Here is a 15,138-nt window from a genome sequence, read left to right on the forward strand (position 1 = left end):
CACGTGCTTGAGTAGGGACTGGAAGGGACAAAGTAGTAGGTGAATGAATCAAAAATGTCCTGACATATGCTTAGTCTGAACATATATTAAGTGACTACATCCCTGTCTTTGCAATAGCAAGGTATTGGCAGTGCCCTTGTCTCCCCCAGTTTTCCTAATGGCATGTTTTGGGGTATGCTTGGTGTTTTGAGTATTGTGCCTTGTAGTTAATGAGGGTTTGAAGTGGAGCCTTTGGGGAATCTTTGAGTAATACCTGCCTAGGAATGCCAGGATCTAGAGCTGATGGACCACACAGGGCCCCTGTTTGTGACGGACCAGCAGTCCTAGGGTCCTAACCTGCTTTCTCCACAGAAATGCCACAAAAGTGTTCCTAAAACAAAGTTCTGATGAATATCCAGAGCTCAGACTCACGAAAGCTTATGCTATACACCTCTGATTTAGTTAATCTACAAGGTGCAAATCTATGCTGCCTTCTGCCTCACTTCTGATGAAGACAGCTACCTACCTCTCTCTGCTCAGGAAATGAATGTCCAGACTCCAAACAATTTTGGAAAAAGGTTTCAAATCTGTTACAATGTCCCATTTAAGCATTTTTGGTTCTTTTATGTTGAGATCAACAAGAACCACTTCAATTGACCAGAATTACACCTGGGGAAGGGGAGGGGGGATTTTCATTGCATGAAAATTTTGATTTTTCATCCTGATTTAAGATGGGAACAAGTTTCAGTATTCTCAGGGGGCGTTGTGCAGAAAAGGAAAAACATGGGGACTTCAGCAACCCCTTGATTCATGAAACATAAATATGTGATCAACACCGTGTTTCAGTTACATGGCAGTACTGTGTATATGTTCTGTGGGTAAATGGCTCCACATAAGTACACACTCATCACACAGAACTCCTATAGAAGCTAAGTAATTAGTCACTGCATGTGCTGGGATTGCCCTGGAATTTCCACTGTTCTTTAAATGGCTGACACAGCTCTTCTCCAACTTAAAGCTGTTTAAGGAAAGACACTGAATCAGTTCCCTAGGACATATCCAGCATTAAATTCTATGGCACTTCCCCAAGATGGCTTTAAAGAAGTATATTATGTACGGTTCTTTCCCAGGTCACCAGAAACTGGGAATGGGAAACTACAACAGAGGGACAAAAGACAGAGAAATGTGTCCATGAAGGGACCAAACAAACCTCTGAGAAGGTTCAAATCTGGATTTATATCTGACAAATGAATCACTTTCTTTAACAGGACAAATCTCAGATCTGAGAGCCAAACATCTGCGGGAAATTCCAGTGCTAAATCTTCACAGGTTTGTCTCTAGCTTGTTTATATCCCAGAATGGGAGTCAACAACCTTTTGCTGGCATGAGCCAGAGCTTGTGACCCAGCTGTCATGGGCTGCAAGTCTCTGCGCCCCTCCCCAATAGTCAGCTGCCCGCACACGACACACAGATGCTTGCACATGACCTCACTGAAGATTTCCAACCCTTTGCAGTGATGAGAGGCAGCGCAGCAGCAGGATCTGCAATGGAGGAAAGCACTGCGGGGGCGGGAGGGAGGGGGGGGGAGCGGTCTGATGCTGCTCCATGCCACTGATCCCCGCCTCATGCCAGATCAGATTGCCATGGGTTGGATCTGGCCCATGGGCCATAAAGTGCTAACCCCTGTCCCATCAGGTTAAACACTGAATCTGCACAATCACAGCAAAATACCTACAGGGTATTTACAGCCAGCGTAAATCCATGTGAAACCATTGCCCTGACCAGCTCAAACCAGATGATATACACCCTCACACCCTCTCTCTGAGCCCACGTCTAGGCAGAAGGGCTAAGCAGGAAGTCTTGGTTATTGGGAGCCTGTTCCAAAAGCTGGTGTAGCTGGACCACACGACAGGATGAGTCAGTACAGTGACCTGCTATTGAACCTTGTTACTGATCCAGGAGGTGTGAACAAAGAGCCAATACATCATTGACTAAGTGCCATTAGCTCTGCAGTCTGCAGGTCTCAAATGCTGAGGAAACAAGTCTGCATATCCCTTGCAGAGCTCCCCCTGAGCACTGCCCTCCATCCAGGGAGCATGCTGTGAAATGGATTTTAATTATTACAGCTGGCAAGTGGTAATGCTAAGGTCCTAGCTGTTGGCACCCAGGGCTCTGCCTTCCCAGCTGACAGGAGGCATCACTGAGATATGTCAGAGTCAGAGATAATGAAAACAGTTCCCATTTAGCTGTTGCTGGTTTAACGTCTGCACAGTAAGGTCCCCAACTGATTTCAGCATCTTGCCATACACAGCTCCTGGGTGCCCATAGAGAAGCCTTGCTCAGTTCTGTTATTCGCAGGGTGGAGATCTTAGTGGTCACCTCGCAGGAGTTGTGCATCTGAGCTTCCAGGCTATCTTTGTCAGCAGGCCCACTCCAGCTGGCTATGCAAGGGCCCTAGCCTGGCACAGCTAAGCCCTTCTTTCTTGCTGATATCATGCTGAGTTTGGGGAATGAGAGGCAAAAGGGGATCCAGAATGCTCTTTTAGCGTATAAGTACTTCCCAGCAGGGCTGATGTCTGACCCCGGGGCATAAGTGCATCCGCACAGCCTTCTCCTCATTGGTGGGTACAAGGGGTTGGAGCCATTTTCATCCTGCCTGGCATTTGGTCTTGCTCCAGTCCATTGTTAACCCAGCTGCATTGGAAAGGGGCTTCTGTCCACAAGACAGCAAGGCAGAGAGCGAGGCCAGAAGCAGAGGGGTTATACACTGGGAGGGGGAGAGGAAGGGTGGGTGAGAGAGACAAGTGTGCATATGTGTGTTTGTACAGACAAATGTGCATGCATGTGGTACATGTGTGCATGTGTGTGTGGACACAGGCCCCAGAAAGCCCTCCCTAGCTTCTAGCTTTTGACTTAACCAACGAGGGAAAAAATACAATAAAAGCAAAATATAGCACTCACACCTTTCCCTGCACTTGGCTCCATCAAAGATCAGGGCTAGGTGATCTCTGTTGCTGTTTGCATCTCCCGTACCTTGGTGAACACACTGAAGTTGGCACAGAATGTGACTTCAGCAAGTGCCAGGCTGGTGCCCATCAAGAAAACTCCTTTGCCAAGCTGCTGTCACCAGTGTTGTTAGCATGGTGTACGAGGAAACCTATTGGGGCAGATGCTGTTAATCCTCCAGCTGATGAGTGCTGGCCCCTGCCCCTCCTCTGCCCGCATCAACACATCATGTGGCACCTGCTTTTAGACAGCAATGCTTGAGTTCCAGGCTGCTGGGAGATCCTGGGGCTGACACCAGTCTCGCTCTGGGGGAGCAACGACTTGTTATGTGCTACTTTCTTTTGTGCAGGCGCCTCTGGGACTAAAGCAGTCAGATGTGTCATGGGGGTGGCAGGAGCTGTGTATTTATTTACAAAGGTCTGTGTGGAGCCTGTTCCCATAGCGTCTGGGTGCTGGCAACAATGAAAATGGACATAAAATAATCTCCAGCTGAGACAACTGGCTTAAATTATTGAGAACCATCCCCATTATCACTTTCTCCTCCCAGCAGAGATCCCAAAGCGCTTTGAAAACCTCAGCCAATCAATCCTTACAGTAAGCCTGAGAGACAAGTACACTAAGGTGGAGCCAAACATGTCCCGGTGCAATGGCTTTCCATCAGGAAGGGCCAATTCACTGAAAGCAAAGCATTTTGGGGAAAAGGGCCAATTTGGATTTTTTTTTTTTGAATGAAATGGAACATTTCAATATGGGTTCTCTGCTTCACCCAAAGGAACATCACAATTTTTTTCCTTCAAAATGACTTTTCATTCCACTTTTTATGTCCACTGTTTGTGCACATTTACATTATGCTGCATTACATTATATTAGATATACAATTATAGTGAAATATTTAAAAAGTGAAATTTAAGTCATTTTGAAGCATAAAATTGTTGTGTTGCATTCCAGAAAACTTGGAACAGTTCTTATTAGAATGCTCTGTTCTAACATAACGTAACGTAACGTAACGTAACGTAACGTAACATAACATAACATAATGTTTAAAAGCTTGGAATTGGAACAAAATATTACAATGTTATCAAAACAAAACCCTTCACTTGACCTAAAACAAGGTTTTATTCAGAATTTTGTTTCAGGAGAATGTTGAAATCTGTTGTTCTGTTACAAAGGGAAAAAACACTAGAAGACAAAAAGCCGGTTCCATTAAGGCTCCCACCCTGCACTGCGAGTGTATCTTTGTGCCTGACCAGAGACATACATGTGTTATGAGACTGGACCCTACCCTAGTTATGGAGAGAGGCATGGAAAGACAGACAGCTAGCAAAGGGACACTGTCAACATAAAAACCTTTCTTGAGTGTGTGAAGTCCTTATTCTGTCAGCAATTCCCCCTTTGATTACTCCAAGCAAATAGTTTTAACATCAAAATTACTTTTTATCCTTTTCCTCCTCACCTGAAGTGAGACAAGCTTTACAGTATGATAACACCGTCTTCATTCTCTGATTTGTATGCCTAGCACCACACTGTTTGGGTTTCCAATGATGCAGAAGGTGATTTAATTCCAAAACCAGCAAGAGATTTCTGTTCACATCTTGTTGCCACATGCACACACGTGCACACTTTTTAAAAATGTTCACCTCAACTAAGTTGACAGTGTCCCTTTAAGTCTGGTGAATTGGCAGTGAGGTACCCAGACATTAAATTCAGAATTTCATCCCAGTGATAGAGGCTAAGGAAAAGCACGCTAAGCTTCAGGCCATGAGAAGGAAAAACATGATACATTCGCAGCAGCACAGCCATCTTTACTATGGACCACAGGAGTTCAGAAAATAACCTTAGTTAACAAGAGACCTAGTCATTAACAAAACATCATGCTATTGGACATACAAGAGAGGCCAATCACAATCACCAGAACAAAACGGCAATCAAGAAAGGAAAGGAAACTGAGGAGCAGTGTACGTTGCCCTGTAGCAAACCTGTGATGGCAACATCAACGTCTGTGTGTGTGCGTGTAGGTGTTTGTGTGCTGTGTAGTTTCCTTCTGTCTTTAAAACAAGTAAAAAGTATGTCCGGCTCTCTCACAGCTCCAGTGTCTCTTGCACTATTCTTTTAAAGGAAAAAAATTCATTTTGTTCCAAGAACGATGTGCAATTTTGTGTTTCTCCAGGTACAGTGAAACAAGGACAGTTAACAAAACAACCTTCTCTACAAGGTCTTTGCAAGCTCTCCCCTTTCCTCACTGATACTACTGACACCACCTGGAAATCTCTGTGGCTTTCTCAGACTTGGAGATTAAAAAAAAAGTTATGTATTGCTGCTTCTTCTTGTGTGATTTTTCCCACTCACTCTTTTCCTCCCCCCCACAAATGTTTATTTTCAAAAATTTCAGTCCAGCTACCAATTCCCAAGACTCTGAAGTCTCCTGTGCTCCACCCTTATCTCTTGCAGTCATAAAAAATGAGTCTTTATGTGTCTTTGGTTAAAAAAAAATACACAAACAAATAACACACAGCCCAGTACAATCCTATTCCACACTGTGGACGTCTGATGAGAGGGTGTCTGGGTAGGAAGGAAGCATTGGAAATGAGCTGTTTGCTCAGTGGAAGTTGAGGTTCCTCAAGTTTCCCCCTGGTCCACTCTCCTCCTCTCATACTGTGGTTGCTGGCCCATACTGGAACAAAAGAGGGGATGTCTCTTTGATTCGGACGTAGAACCGCCCCCCAAGCCAGGCGTTTTGGAGCGAAATTGGCAAGAAGTCATCGGGTAGCCACTGCTCAGTGTCGTCTGACACGAACACCAGTCCAAAGTGGTCCAGCTGCTCTTCACCATAGCAAAAGGCATCTGCATTGCCCAGCATGTTCCTGGAGATGTCATTCATCTCAAGCACCACCAGCTTCACCACCTCCCCCGCTGATGTCTTGTTGGTGATGTGTAACTGTATAAAGATAGGGATGGAGAGACAGGTGATGAGCTGGGAATGAGAAAACAGGGAAAGCATACACACCAGCACGAATAAATCAATGCAACCCAGGCAGATCCTTTGCAAGTAAAAGCAGGTTAGAAAGGGTCATAGAGCAGCCTAAGGCCTGAATATGCGAACACTTACGAGCCTGCTTAACTCTTGCTGTGAGCAGCCCTTTGTGGTCATAAAGTTAATGAGGCACGTCTTTGCAGCATCAGGACACTCCAGCTAGCAACTACCAGTTCCACTGTGATCTGGAGAAAAGCTGTTGTGCTTTGGCACATGCATGGGGACAAAGACTCACAGAGTACCATGTTATAAGCCCAGTCAGCCCATCCAGTGTAGTCCAGACCCTTGGACAACTACTACAGCACCATCAAACCAGAAGTGTTAAGCTGATTTATGCCATCTAAAGATCTCTGCTTTGAACTTGGCCTCCTTCAGTAAGAATGCCATACAATGCTTTAAAGCAGGCCTACCTGACACCCAAAGCCACATGGATGCCTTCCTAGGAACCCAAGGACTTTACTCTATTACCATAGAAATCTATGGTAACTGCTCAAATGGAAAATAAATGTGAAGTGTCAGGTTTGCCTCTGCTTGTAACCTTCCTGCAAGGTAAGGAGAATCTGATGACCAGAACTCATCAGCAGTAAAAGCCTCTAGGTGATGGTGATGAACTTTGTTCTTTCTCTGGCATTCCAGAGGCAGTTCCTGGGCTGCACTGAGACACAGAGAGTGGAACTATGTTTCTAAGTAATGGCTCTGTGTCTTGAAAGGAGGAACAAGGCAAAGCCAGAAAAGAACCAGTGCAAGTGGTGGTATACAGTTTCCTTTCCCCATCAGATTTGGGAGGGAGGGCAAAGAAAGGCAAAGTCAAGCTGAACAGACTGAGCAGGTGAGTGGGAAATCAGGACAGGAAGGATAGGTTGATACTGGAGTCAGACACAGGGAAGAAGCTGTGGTTACAGTGATGGGATAATGCTCTTCCTTTCTCCCAGAGATAGGACCCTCTGAGACAGCCTCCTTGTACCTGGGGCTGAGGAATGGGAGGCAGGGATATAGGAAATATCAGAATCAGAGGGCCTCCTTCTGAACACTGACCTGGGATGGGTTGTGGAAGAGGCTGTGGACTGAGGGAGGAATGGTGACCTAGGAGAAGACTGGATTGGATTTCCACCATTTTTAAGACAAATCCATAGTAAACAGGCAAGGAGTGAGCAGTCTGTGTGAGAGGTCCAGAGTCATGAAGCCATAGTGAACAGAAGGGAGGGAAGAAATGTGACCAGATAAGTGACCTCCCCGGACACAGGGCTTCTTTAGCAGCCAGCACAAGGACTACAGCTACCAGAGAGGCATCTGGCTTGGGTGAAAATGCTCAAGCCTTTGTTATGCCAGATTTTGCTCCTCAAATTTCCTACCATCCATGGAACAGCCCCACCGACAGCAGCAATGGTGTGGGTAGGGGTGGGGGGCTGGCACAGCCACAGTGGATGCCAAGTTGCCACTGCTGTAAGAGTCACATCACTTGGATATGCTTGCAGTAGTGGGTTGGACTTAGTAGCCCCTCTGTATTACAGATCCCACTGAGGGTAGCTAAAGTGGAGTGGAACCAAGGGTAGAAGCTACGTCAGGAAATTCTGAAGAGAAAGACATCTGGTGGGCAGGTGTCAGTGGGATGGAGGGACAGAGGCATCTACTTGTGCTTAGGTTACATGCCTTCCCTCACTGAGTGCTCATCCCCTACCCTTCTATGAGCTCTACTTATATGACCAAAGCTGGGCTCTGTTGTTGCTGTTCAGAGTGACCTTTCCAGCTGCCTCATCACTGTCTGTGATACCTTGATGCTGGTCTCTTTGGAGAGTCCGGTTTCATACTGAGGGCAGACTCGTAAGGTGATTGAGTCTGGCTTCTTCCCCCGGTTTGTCAAGCATCCTGGCTCCAGGGTCTCTTGGAAAGTGCGAGTCCACTCAGCTGAGCGTGTCCGGAAGACGGGCTCAGAGTTCTTGATGGCTTGGCCGTGCTCCGGGCTGAAAGACGAGCCAGTCCCCAGCCTGAGCAGGCCACAGTGGGCCGCTGTCCTGGTTTCTGTTGGGGAGCTGTCGACAGAGCCAGGACAGGACTTCCGGGCCACCTGGAAGAGCGGCTTGGGGAAGTCCAGGCTGCTGGTGCGGACACAGTAAGCCTGACGCTTCTCTGTGATGCGCAGGAGTTCAATCTGCCGGCTGGGCAGGACAAAGTCACTGTCATACAGCTCTGGGGGTGGGCGGGGCTCCTCAGGAGGCAGAGCTGGGGTCTTGAGTTCATGGGTTTGCAGGACATCAGGGGCACTGTCCCTCAAGGTCCGGGTGATTTTCCTGCCACAGCAATCGGGCCCTGAGGATGAATAAACCAGATCCAGCTCCTTGGGGCTTTGGGCCCTGCTAGAATCATAGTCACTGTCTGTTGCCAGGAACACCTCCGAGGAACCCTCCTCATCCGAGAGCCCATGGGAATCTGCAGGGAGTGAAAGGGAAGACAAGTGTCACTACTCCTGAGCCAATGCTCAAGATGAATGGAATGGGCAGAGCATGGTTCTGGGCCCAGGCAACAAAAGCCAAAGAGAATCATACACCTCCTAAGGACCTACATAGTCATGCCTCTAACTGGGATCACTCAATGTCTGGCTTATCGAATCATGGATGGAGAAACATGCGAGTCTCTAGAAGCATCTATATCCTTTGGGGCTTCCAACTTCTGGTTTTTATGGCATTTACTACTGACAGTCTCTGGAAGACCAAAATTAAAGTTGGAGCCACTAAAAGCAAAGGATTAAGCAGGGAGAAGATGCCATTTGCCATGGAGATCCATCCCTCTGCGATCTCCCACTTAGCTTTTTTCCCAGCTCCAGGTCAATTTTCTAGTGGACTGTGCAGCTGACAGAGGATTAGCTCATACAGCACAAGAGCCGAGGAAGCACATGCTTCCCCACTCCACCAGCCTTCTGGACTTCTTAGCAAGCAAATGTCCCAGACCATGAAACAAATGTTTCAGGGTTCTCAAGCTCCAACCCTGCCTCCTCCTTCCTGATGCTGCTCAGTTGAATAGTGCCTACTTAGCAAGCATTTAATGGCCCCTGCTCTGCTATCTATGGCTTTGCACACATCTGCTGCCAGCTGGTTTTTAGATGCCTATCGGCTGAGTCACAAAAACACAGGTTTTAGCTTCATTCTACTGTTAAAGAAGCTAAAAAACCAGCAGAGCCACAGCAGCAGGATCTGGATTCTAGTCTGCCTCCTGCTTCATTAACATCATTGTTATGTTCTGTGGCCAGGTGAGTACTTGGGATGTCCCCACCTCTCCCTAAAAAGAATGGGACAGAGATTTGCCAATTAATTCTGGGCCACGAGACCCTTCCCAGATGGTAGAAACTTAACTTTTGGGTCAGTGACATAGACCTGGAAGGAGCCCGCAATCACTGCCCTGCACTACCCCAACTCCTGACTCCAAGACCCTTGCTCTTTGCTATGATCTGTGGGGCCTGAAGACAGATTTCATATTCTAGGTGGAGTCTCCAGTGCCATTGGTTAGAAACATCTGCACTAGGATATGCAAACTGAGCCACTTGAACAATGGGATCCCTTGAAAAGCTACTTAAAGGACCAGCTGCTTGTGGCATGATCTGTCTTTTAATATGCGTGCCAATAGCCTGTAATAGGGCTGTCCAACCAGTAGCCCCTAAGGGTTTACTTGTCACTCCTGAGCTCACTGGACTCTTCTTCCCTCATCGCTCTCCTGCAGGGCCTCCAAGCTCCCTCCCCCTCCTCCAGCTTCTACTGCCTGCCCCTGTCCCTGGGGACAGCACAGCCTGTGGGGCCAAGGGAGACTGTGAAGCCATGGGGGACCTGGGGTGCCAGCACAGTGCAGGAAGGGAAGCCTGTGGCTTTCATGGCATATGGACAGCTCTGACCTATAATGGAGTTATGAACACTGAATGAGACCTCTAGGAAAAATAACATAATAACAGAACAAATGGAACAGTTAGGTACAGCTGTTACAGTGGGCAGGTAGACACTGTAGTCACTTTTGTAACCATAGTGCAGTGTGGACATATACAAGCTAGTGTGGGCACCGATAACCATGCCTCTGTGATAGAATGGAGCTCGGGAGATATGACCATCCCGCCAACCCTGCTTCTATTAGCCATGCTGAGCTTTGTGGTGTCACACCTATGTGGCCAGCAGCACCGAGGCTGGCCAGTTTATAGCTACCTTGAGTCTGCCTGTGCCACACTTCAGCCCCATTAATGACTGCACTGTCCACACACCCACAGATGGCCAGAACAGTTACTGCAGTCAAGACACAACCAGAGTTACTTTTCTACTCCTAACCATAATTTCAGTACCAAATGGGTATATGGGTAACAAGCCCTCCTACACAAGGTGGCAGGTTTTGAGGAAAACCCTCATAATGCCAGATCCACTGGACTTGGAAATCTAACAGTCAGATGTTGCATCTACACGAGACGCTGACTGTGCAGTTGTTACTGCAAAGGTCATTTAGTACTTGTTTATAGTGGACTGTACTAAACCATGCCGACGAACAGCTTTTTTGCGATGCTGACTGTGCAGTAGCCTGAGACTACTGCGCAGTAGTGCTGTGTCACTGTTTCTGCCATGCAACGCTACTGCACTGTAGTATTGGGCTACTGCACAGTCAGCGTCTCGTGTAGACGTGGCCAGAGGGCATTACCACAACATCTTCAGATGTATAGTAGGTTCAGCTGATCTTGCCTAGGCACTCAGGAATGGGTCAGATGGCTTCCTGAGGTCCCTACCAACACTGCTTTCTATGATTATATGATATACTCAGACAGGTTCTCTGTGCCTGCCTGCCAGGAAGCTTCATAAATAAAGCATCAGGGCCCCTTACCAGAATTGAGCTTGCGGCTGGTTTCTGGAGAGGGAGTAGGTGAGGGAAGGTAATCCAGGTGGGAGGAGGTGGACTGGGTTTTCTCCTTCATTGCACTGGTGGATTCATGGAGGAACCAGGTGAGGGGCACACCACAGGATGGTTGTTTGTACCGCGCGTGTTGCAGGGCATCCATAATCCAGCGCATTTCACGCCAGATTTCCTCCATTTGCTGCCAGGGAGAAACATAATGAACCGTTCCCTTCTAAATAAACAATATAATAAAGAAATATTGGTTTCCCCCACCCCACATGAGATTATGCTTCCTCTGTGCAGAGCAGTCTGTGTATTGGAGCACTGGGGCCAAGAGCATCATCCAACAGAAGGCTTTTCCATACCATCACAGTGCCAGCTTTCAATCCTAAGCACCCTCACTAAATAAAAACACATGGTGACTTTAGAGGCATTTTCATTGGGAAATCACAAAGCACTTTGTAAAGGAGGATCAGTCTCCTCAGGCCACTGCTCAAGCTTCTCTGGAGAAGGAAAGTTAGAGACTGAACCTGGTTTCCTACCTCCCAGGCTGGTGCCCTACTCCCTGTAAACACACAGCTTTGAACGTCCAGTGGGCTCTGTAAAGCCCCAAACCTTTATGTGAGCTGCCTGTTTCAGAGATGGGAAACCCAGAAGATAGGGCGCACTGCACTGCTTTGTGGGACCAGACCCAGAATGCACTTCCAGAGCCTGCCCCAACAAGGCAGGTCTCTCAGCTCTGAGAAGCAAGTGGAAAATTCAGGCTGGCTTGCATACAGGATGAGGAGCTTCCCTGTTAGCACTGCTAATGCAATTGCTACAGGAGAGCAGGAGTAGCTAGGCAGAGTTCCAGATTCTGTCACAGGTCCTGGACCTCATGACTGCATGGTCAAAGAAACTGGGTGATGCTATCTGAGTGCAGCACATTGGAGGTGAGTGGAACTCTGCAGTGGGGCTGCACTGGCAGAGGGAGATCCAGACCAGGACACACCTGTTCAAAGTGGGTAACCTGGGCACTGAGGTAAGAGGACATGGGCAGGGCAGCCCACCTCATTCTCAGTGCTCTTTTCCTCCACATACCTGTATGTAGTCCTGAACCTGCTGGTGCCTCTGCTTAGCAGTGGTTAGTTCGGAGTCTGAGAAGGCCTCCCTGAGGCTCTGCTGTGAGAGAAGTGACTCAAGCTCCAAAAGTGCAGACACCTGACAATACTGAGTGATGAACTCCCGGTCATATGTGAAAAAGTGAACTGGAACAGAAAGATTGGAGATGGAAAGAGTGAGGCAGGGCTGAGAAGAGGTCCCTCAGACAGAAATGGTTGACATATGAGTAGGTAGAGACTGACTCCAGCAGAGAGTTGTGTCAGTGAACCAAAAGACAGACCCAATCCTACAGTGAAGAACTCCCTCTGTAGCACACAGAAAGAAGTCATTCTATATCACAGTTGAAAACCACAACTGGGAAAAGCCACAATGAACTGAGCAGGAAGTGAGGACCATTGTCTGTCACCAGCTGTAGCTCTGCAGTATTCTCACCAGTGGGTAGAAGACCTGGTTCAGGGAAAGCAGAAGTGAAGCCCCTTGCACAGATTGATAGAAGGGACAGAAGGCAATACAATGTAGCCTTGTCTCACATGTACCTCAGTTCTAGTGAAGGGAAAATGACCATTTAGTGTTCCCAGAGTCTACACAGGACTGCAGAGAAGAATGCCTCAATGGAAGTGACTGGAATCCCAGAGATAGTGCTATCATCCACTGTCCCTGTGTTAATCATGTATATCAGGATACTCTATGAAATATCAGAAGCTTGATGGATTTTTGCAGTAGGACTTGCAACGGCATGCACAACCATAATCCACAGCAAACCTAAACCTTTATTCTTGCAAACCGTGGTTGGGGCAAACAAATCAAGCCATGTCAACCAGCCTTCAGCAGCAAGGACTGCTCAGGTGAGTGGCTGAAGAAAAAACAGGCGTTATCCCTGCAGAAAGTATCCCAGGAAGACCTGCTCCTTTTCAAGCAAAGTGCTGCCTTCTTACATGGTGCTCCTGGCCTACACACAGCCTACTACAGCATACATGTTAACAGGAGGACCAAGAAGCTTTCCCCTTCCACCAGACAGGAGAGGGCCAGGTGGATCCCTAAGACAGCAAGAACAGGAGCAGACTGAGCCAGTGCTCCTGTTATCAAGCATGAACTGGAAAACCACCAATCCCACACTAATTCAAGCCCTTCAACCCCAATGTTTTTAGGAAGCCTTGAGCATCCCCCTTTCAAACTTTACTTTCCTGACATAAAGACCTTTAACCTGATCATTCTGTATGAACTCCCTCACTTAGAGTGGTACTCAACACTGGTGTAATGTTCAAAACAACTGGAAGGCCAAGCCTTCTCCCCTGCTGCAGGAAGGGGAAGGTGCATCTTGGCAGGAATGAAAGGCACCATATACCACTCTACTCAGTCACTAGCAGACCAAAGAGTGTGTGTGAAGGGACCTATAGGGAAAGAAGGCAGCAGAGAGTGAAGGGGGTGAGTTCTGGAGGGGCAGGTTGCAGCCCAAGATGGGCTAGAGACTCATGGGAACAGGGGTGGTTGAGCTACCTCAGCAGCTGCTCTCACCTAGCTCAAAGATCTGGAGAGGCAGTGTGAGGAAGCCAGAGTGGGGAGTGTGAGGGTTGTTCTGGCCTGGGGCAGTGCAGACATCATCAGATGGAGGCATCAGCAGGAGAAAAGAGACCTGGCCCCCGAAGTCCAGCACCTCCTGGCTGTACAGACGGAAATCCTTGGCCTGGAGCATGCAAATACAAAACAAAAACCAGGTGTTACTGCTGCAAGTGAGTCCAGGGCAGCACAAAGTGACAGTTCCCCACTGCCCTACTCTGTAAGACAAGAACTCTCCATGGAACTCCTTACTGATGGGAGAGGGGGATAATTAGCAGTCATCATCTGCTCCCCAGATGCCAGTCATTATTATGTTGTTGTACTGGGCTGCAAAAGCCAATATCCTTTGTTTATTACTAAATTATGTATTGCACCTTTCTTGTTGCTATTCTCCAGTGGTTTCTGTGCTGCTTATCTTGGAGAAGAATCCCACTGAGAGCCCCTCCATCCAACCAGGGGTGTGATCAGCTCCAGCTCAGCAGGTATTTCAGTAGGTACTTAGTGGTTAGCATGTCCATTTCTCATTGAAGCCAATGAAAGTATTCATGTGCTCACATTTGTTGCTGGATTAGGACCCTAGTCCCAACTGTAGGTGATGGCAGGAGGGAAGCTGGGAGGGAAGTCAGCGCTCCTGTTATCCAGGCATCTGCTGGGAAGAGCAGTCAGCCAGGTCTGACTGCTCACCTAGGTTCCTAGTTGAGTTACAGGACCTCCATCTAACCCAGGAGGTGCACAGTCCCACCAGGCGAAATGCCTTGTTGGACCTGGTCCTGGCCACAGGCGATGACCTGGAGAGGGGACTGCGGGTTCACAATCATCACCTACTGGAATTCACCATCCAGCGCAGGGTGTCAAAGACCTGCAGCAAGGCAGCAGCCCTGGACTTCAGGAGGCACTGAGGTCCTGGAGGAGAGGGGAGTTGGGAGTGGTTGTTTCTTAAGGAGACGATCCTCCATGCCCAAAGGGTGACAACCCCAACTCAGATCAAAGGGGGCAAGAGTGCTCAAAAGCCCCCACGGCTCACCAAAAGCATCCAGGAATGTCTCAAGGCTAAAAAGGAGGTGTACACCCAATGGAAGGGAGGGGCCATCACCAAGGAGGATTATACCTCCATTGCTCGAGATTGTAGGGGGGCTGTTAGGAAGGCCAAGGCGAAGACAGAACTGGGACTAGTGACCTGGATCAAGGACAACAAGAAGTCCTTTTTTAAATACATAGGGGGTAAAAAGAAGGTATTGGGTAACGTGGGGCTCCTGCAAGATGCACTAGGAAATCTGGTGGTCACACCAGATGACAAAGCTAACCTCTTTAACAATTTCTTTGCCTCCATTTTTCTGAGCAGGGACCGGGTCATCCCCCACACTGGGATCCTGGATGCACCCAGAAGAGGCGCAGCCAGACCCAGGGTCAGTGAGGACTTAGTCATTGAACTTCTGGTGGGACTAGACGTGTTCAAATCAGCAGGTCTTGATGATCTCCACCCCAGACTGCTGAGGGAATTAGCTGAGGTCATTGCATGACCCCTGGCACGGCTTTATGAGCACTCGTGGTGCTCTGGCGAGGTGCCAGAGGACTGGAAAAGGGCCAGTGTGGTCCCCATTTTCAAAAAA

At 48.1% G+C, this 15,138-nt stretch overlaps 1 protein-coding gene across 6 annotated transcripts in view; it reads right to left on the bottom strand.

The window, feature by feature from the left end:
• Nucleotides 1-4,082: 4,082 nt before the first annotated feature.
• The window catches only part of LOC109290847 (ankyrin repeat and fibronectin type-III domain-containing protein 1-like), a 680,006-nt gene continuing 668,950 nt past the window's right edge, over nt 4,083-15,138 (bottom strand). For all 6 annotated transcript variants that reach the window (XM_019507654.1, XM_019507655.1, XM_019507657.1 and 3 more), the window contains 5 exons: nt 13,487-13,655; nt 11,951-12,117; nt 10,859-11,069; nt 7,788-8,443; nt 4,083-5,920 (listed from right to left, as the gene is read on the bottom strand). In XM_019507654.1, the coding sequence (XP_019363199.1) occupies nt 5,633-5,920; nt 7,788-8,443; nt 10,859-11,069; nt 11,951-12,117; nt 13,487-13,655 (1,491 nt within the window). In that variant the 3' untranslated portion in view covers nt 4,083-5,632. The remainder of the gene's footprint in view (nt 5,921-7,787; nt 8,444-10,858; nt 11,070-11,950; nt 12,118-13,486; nt 13,656-15,138) is intronic.

This window comes from Gavialis gangeticus, unplaced genomic scaffold, assembly GCF_001723915.1.
Source record: "Gavialis gangeticus isolate Ggan-Ray unplaced genomic scaffold, GavGan_comp1, whole genome shotgun sequence".
Lineage (NCBI taxonomy): Eukaryota > Metazoa > Chordata > Crocodylia > Gavialidae > Gavialis > Gavialis gangeticus.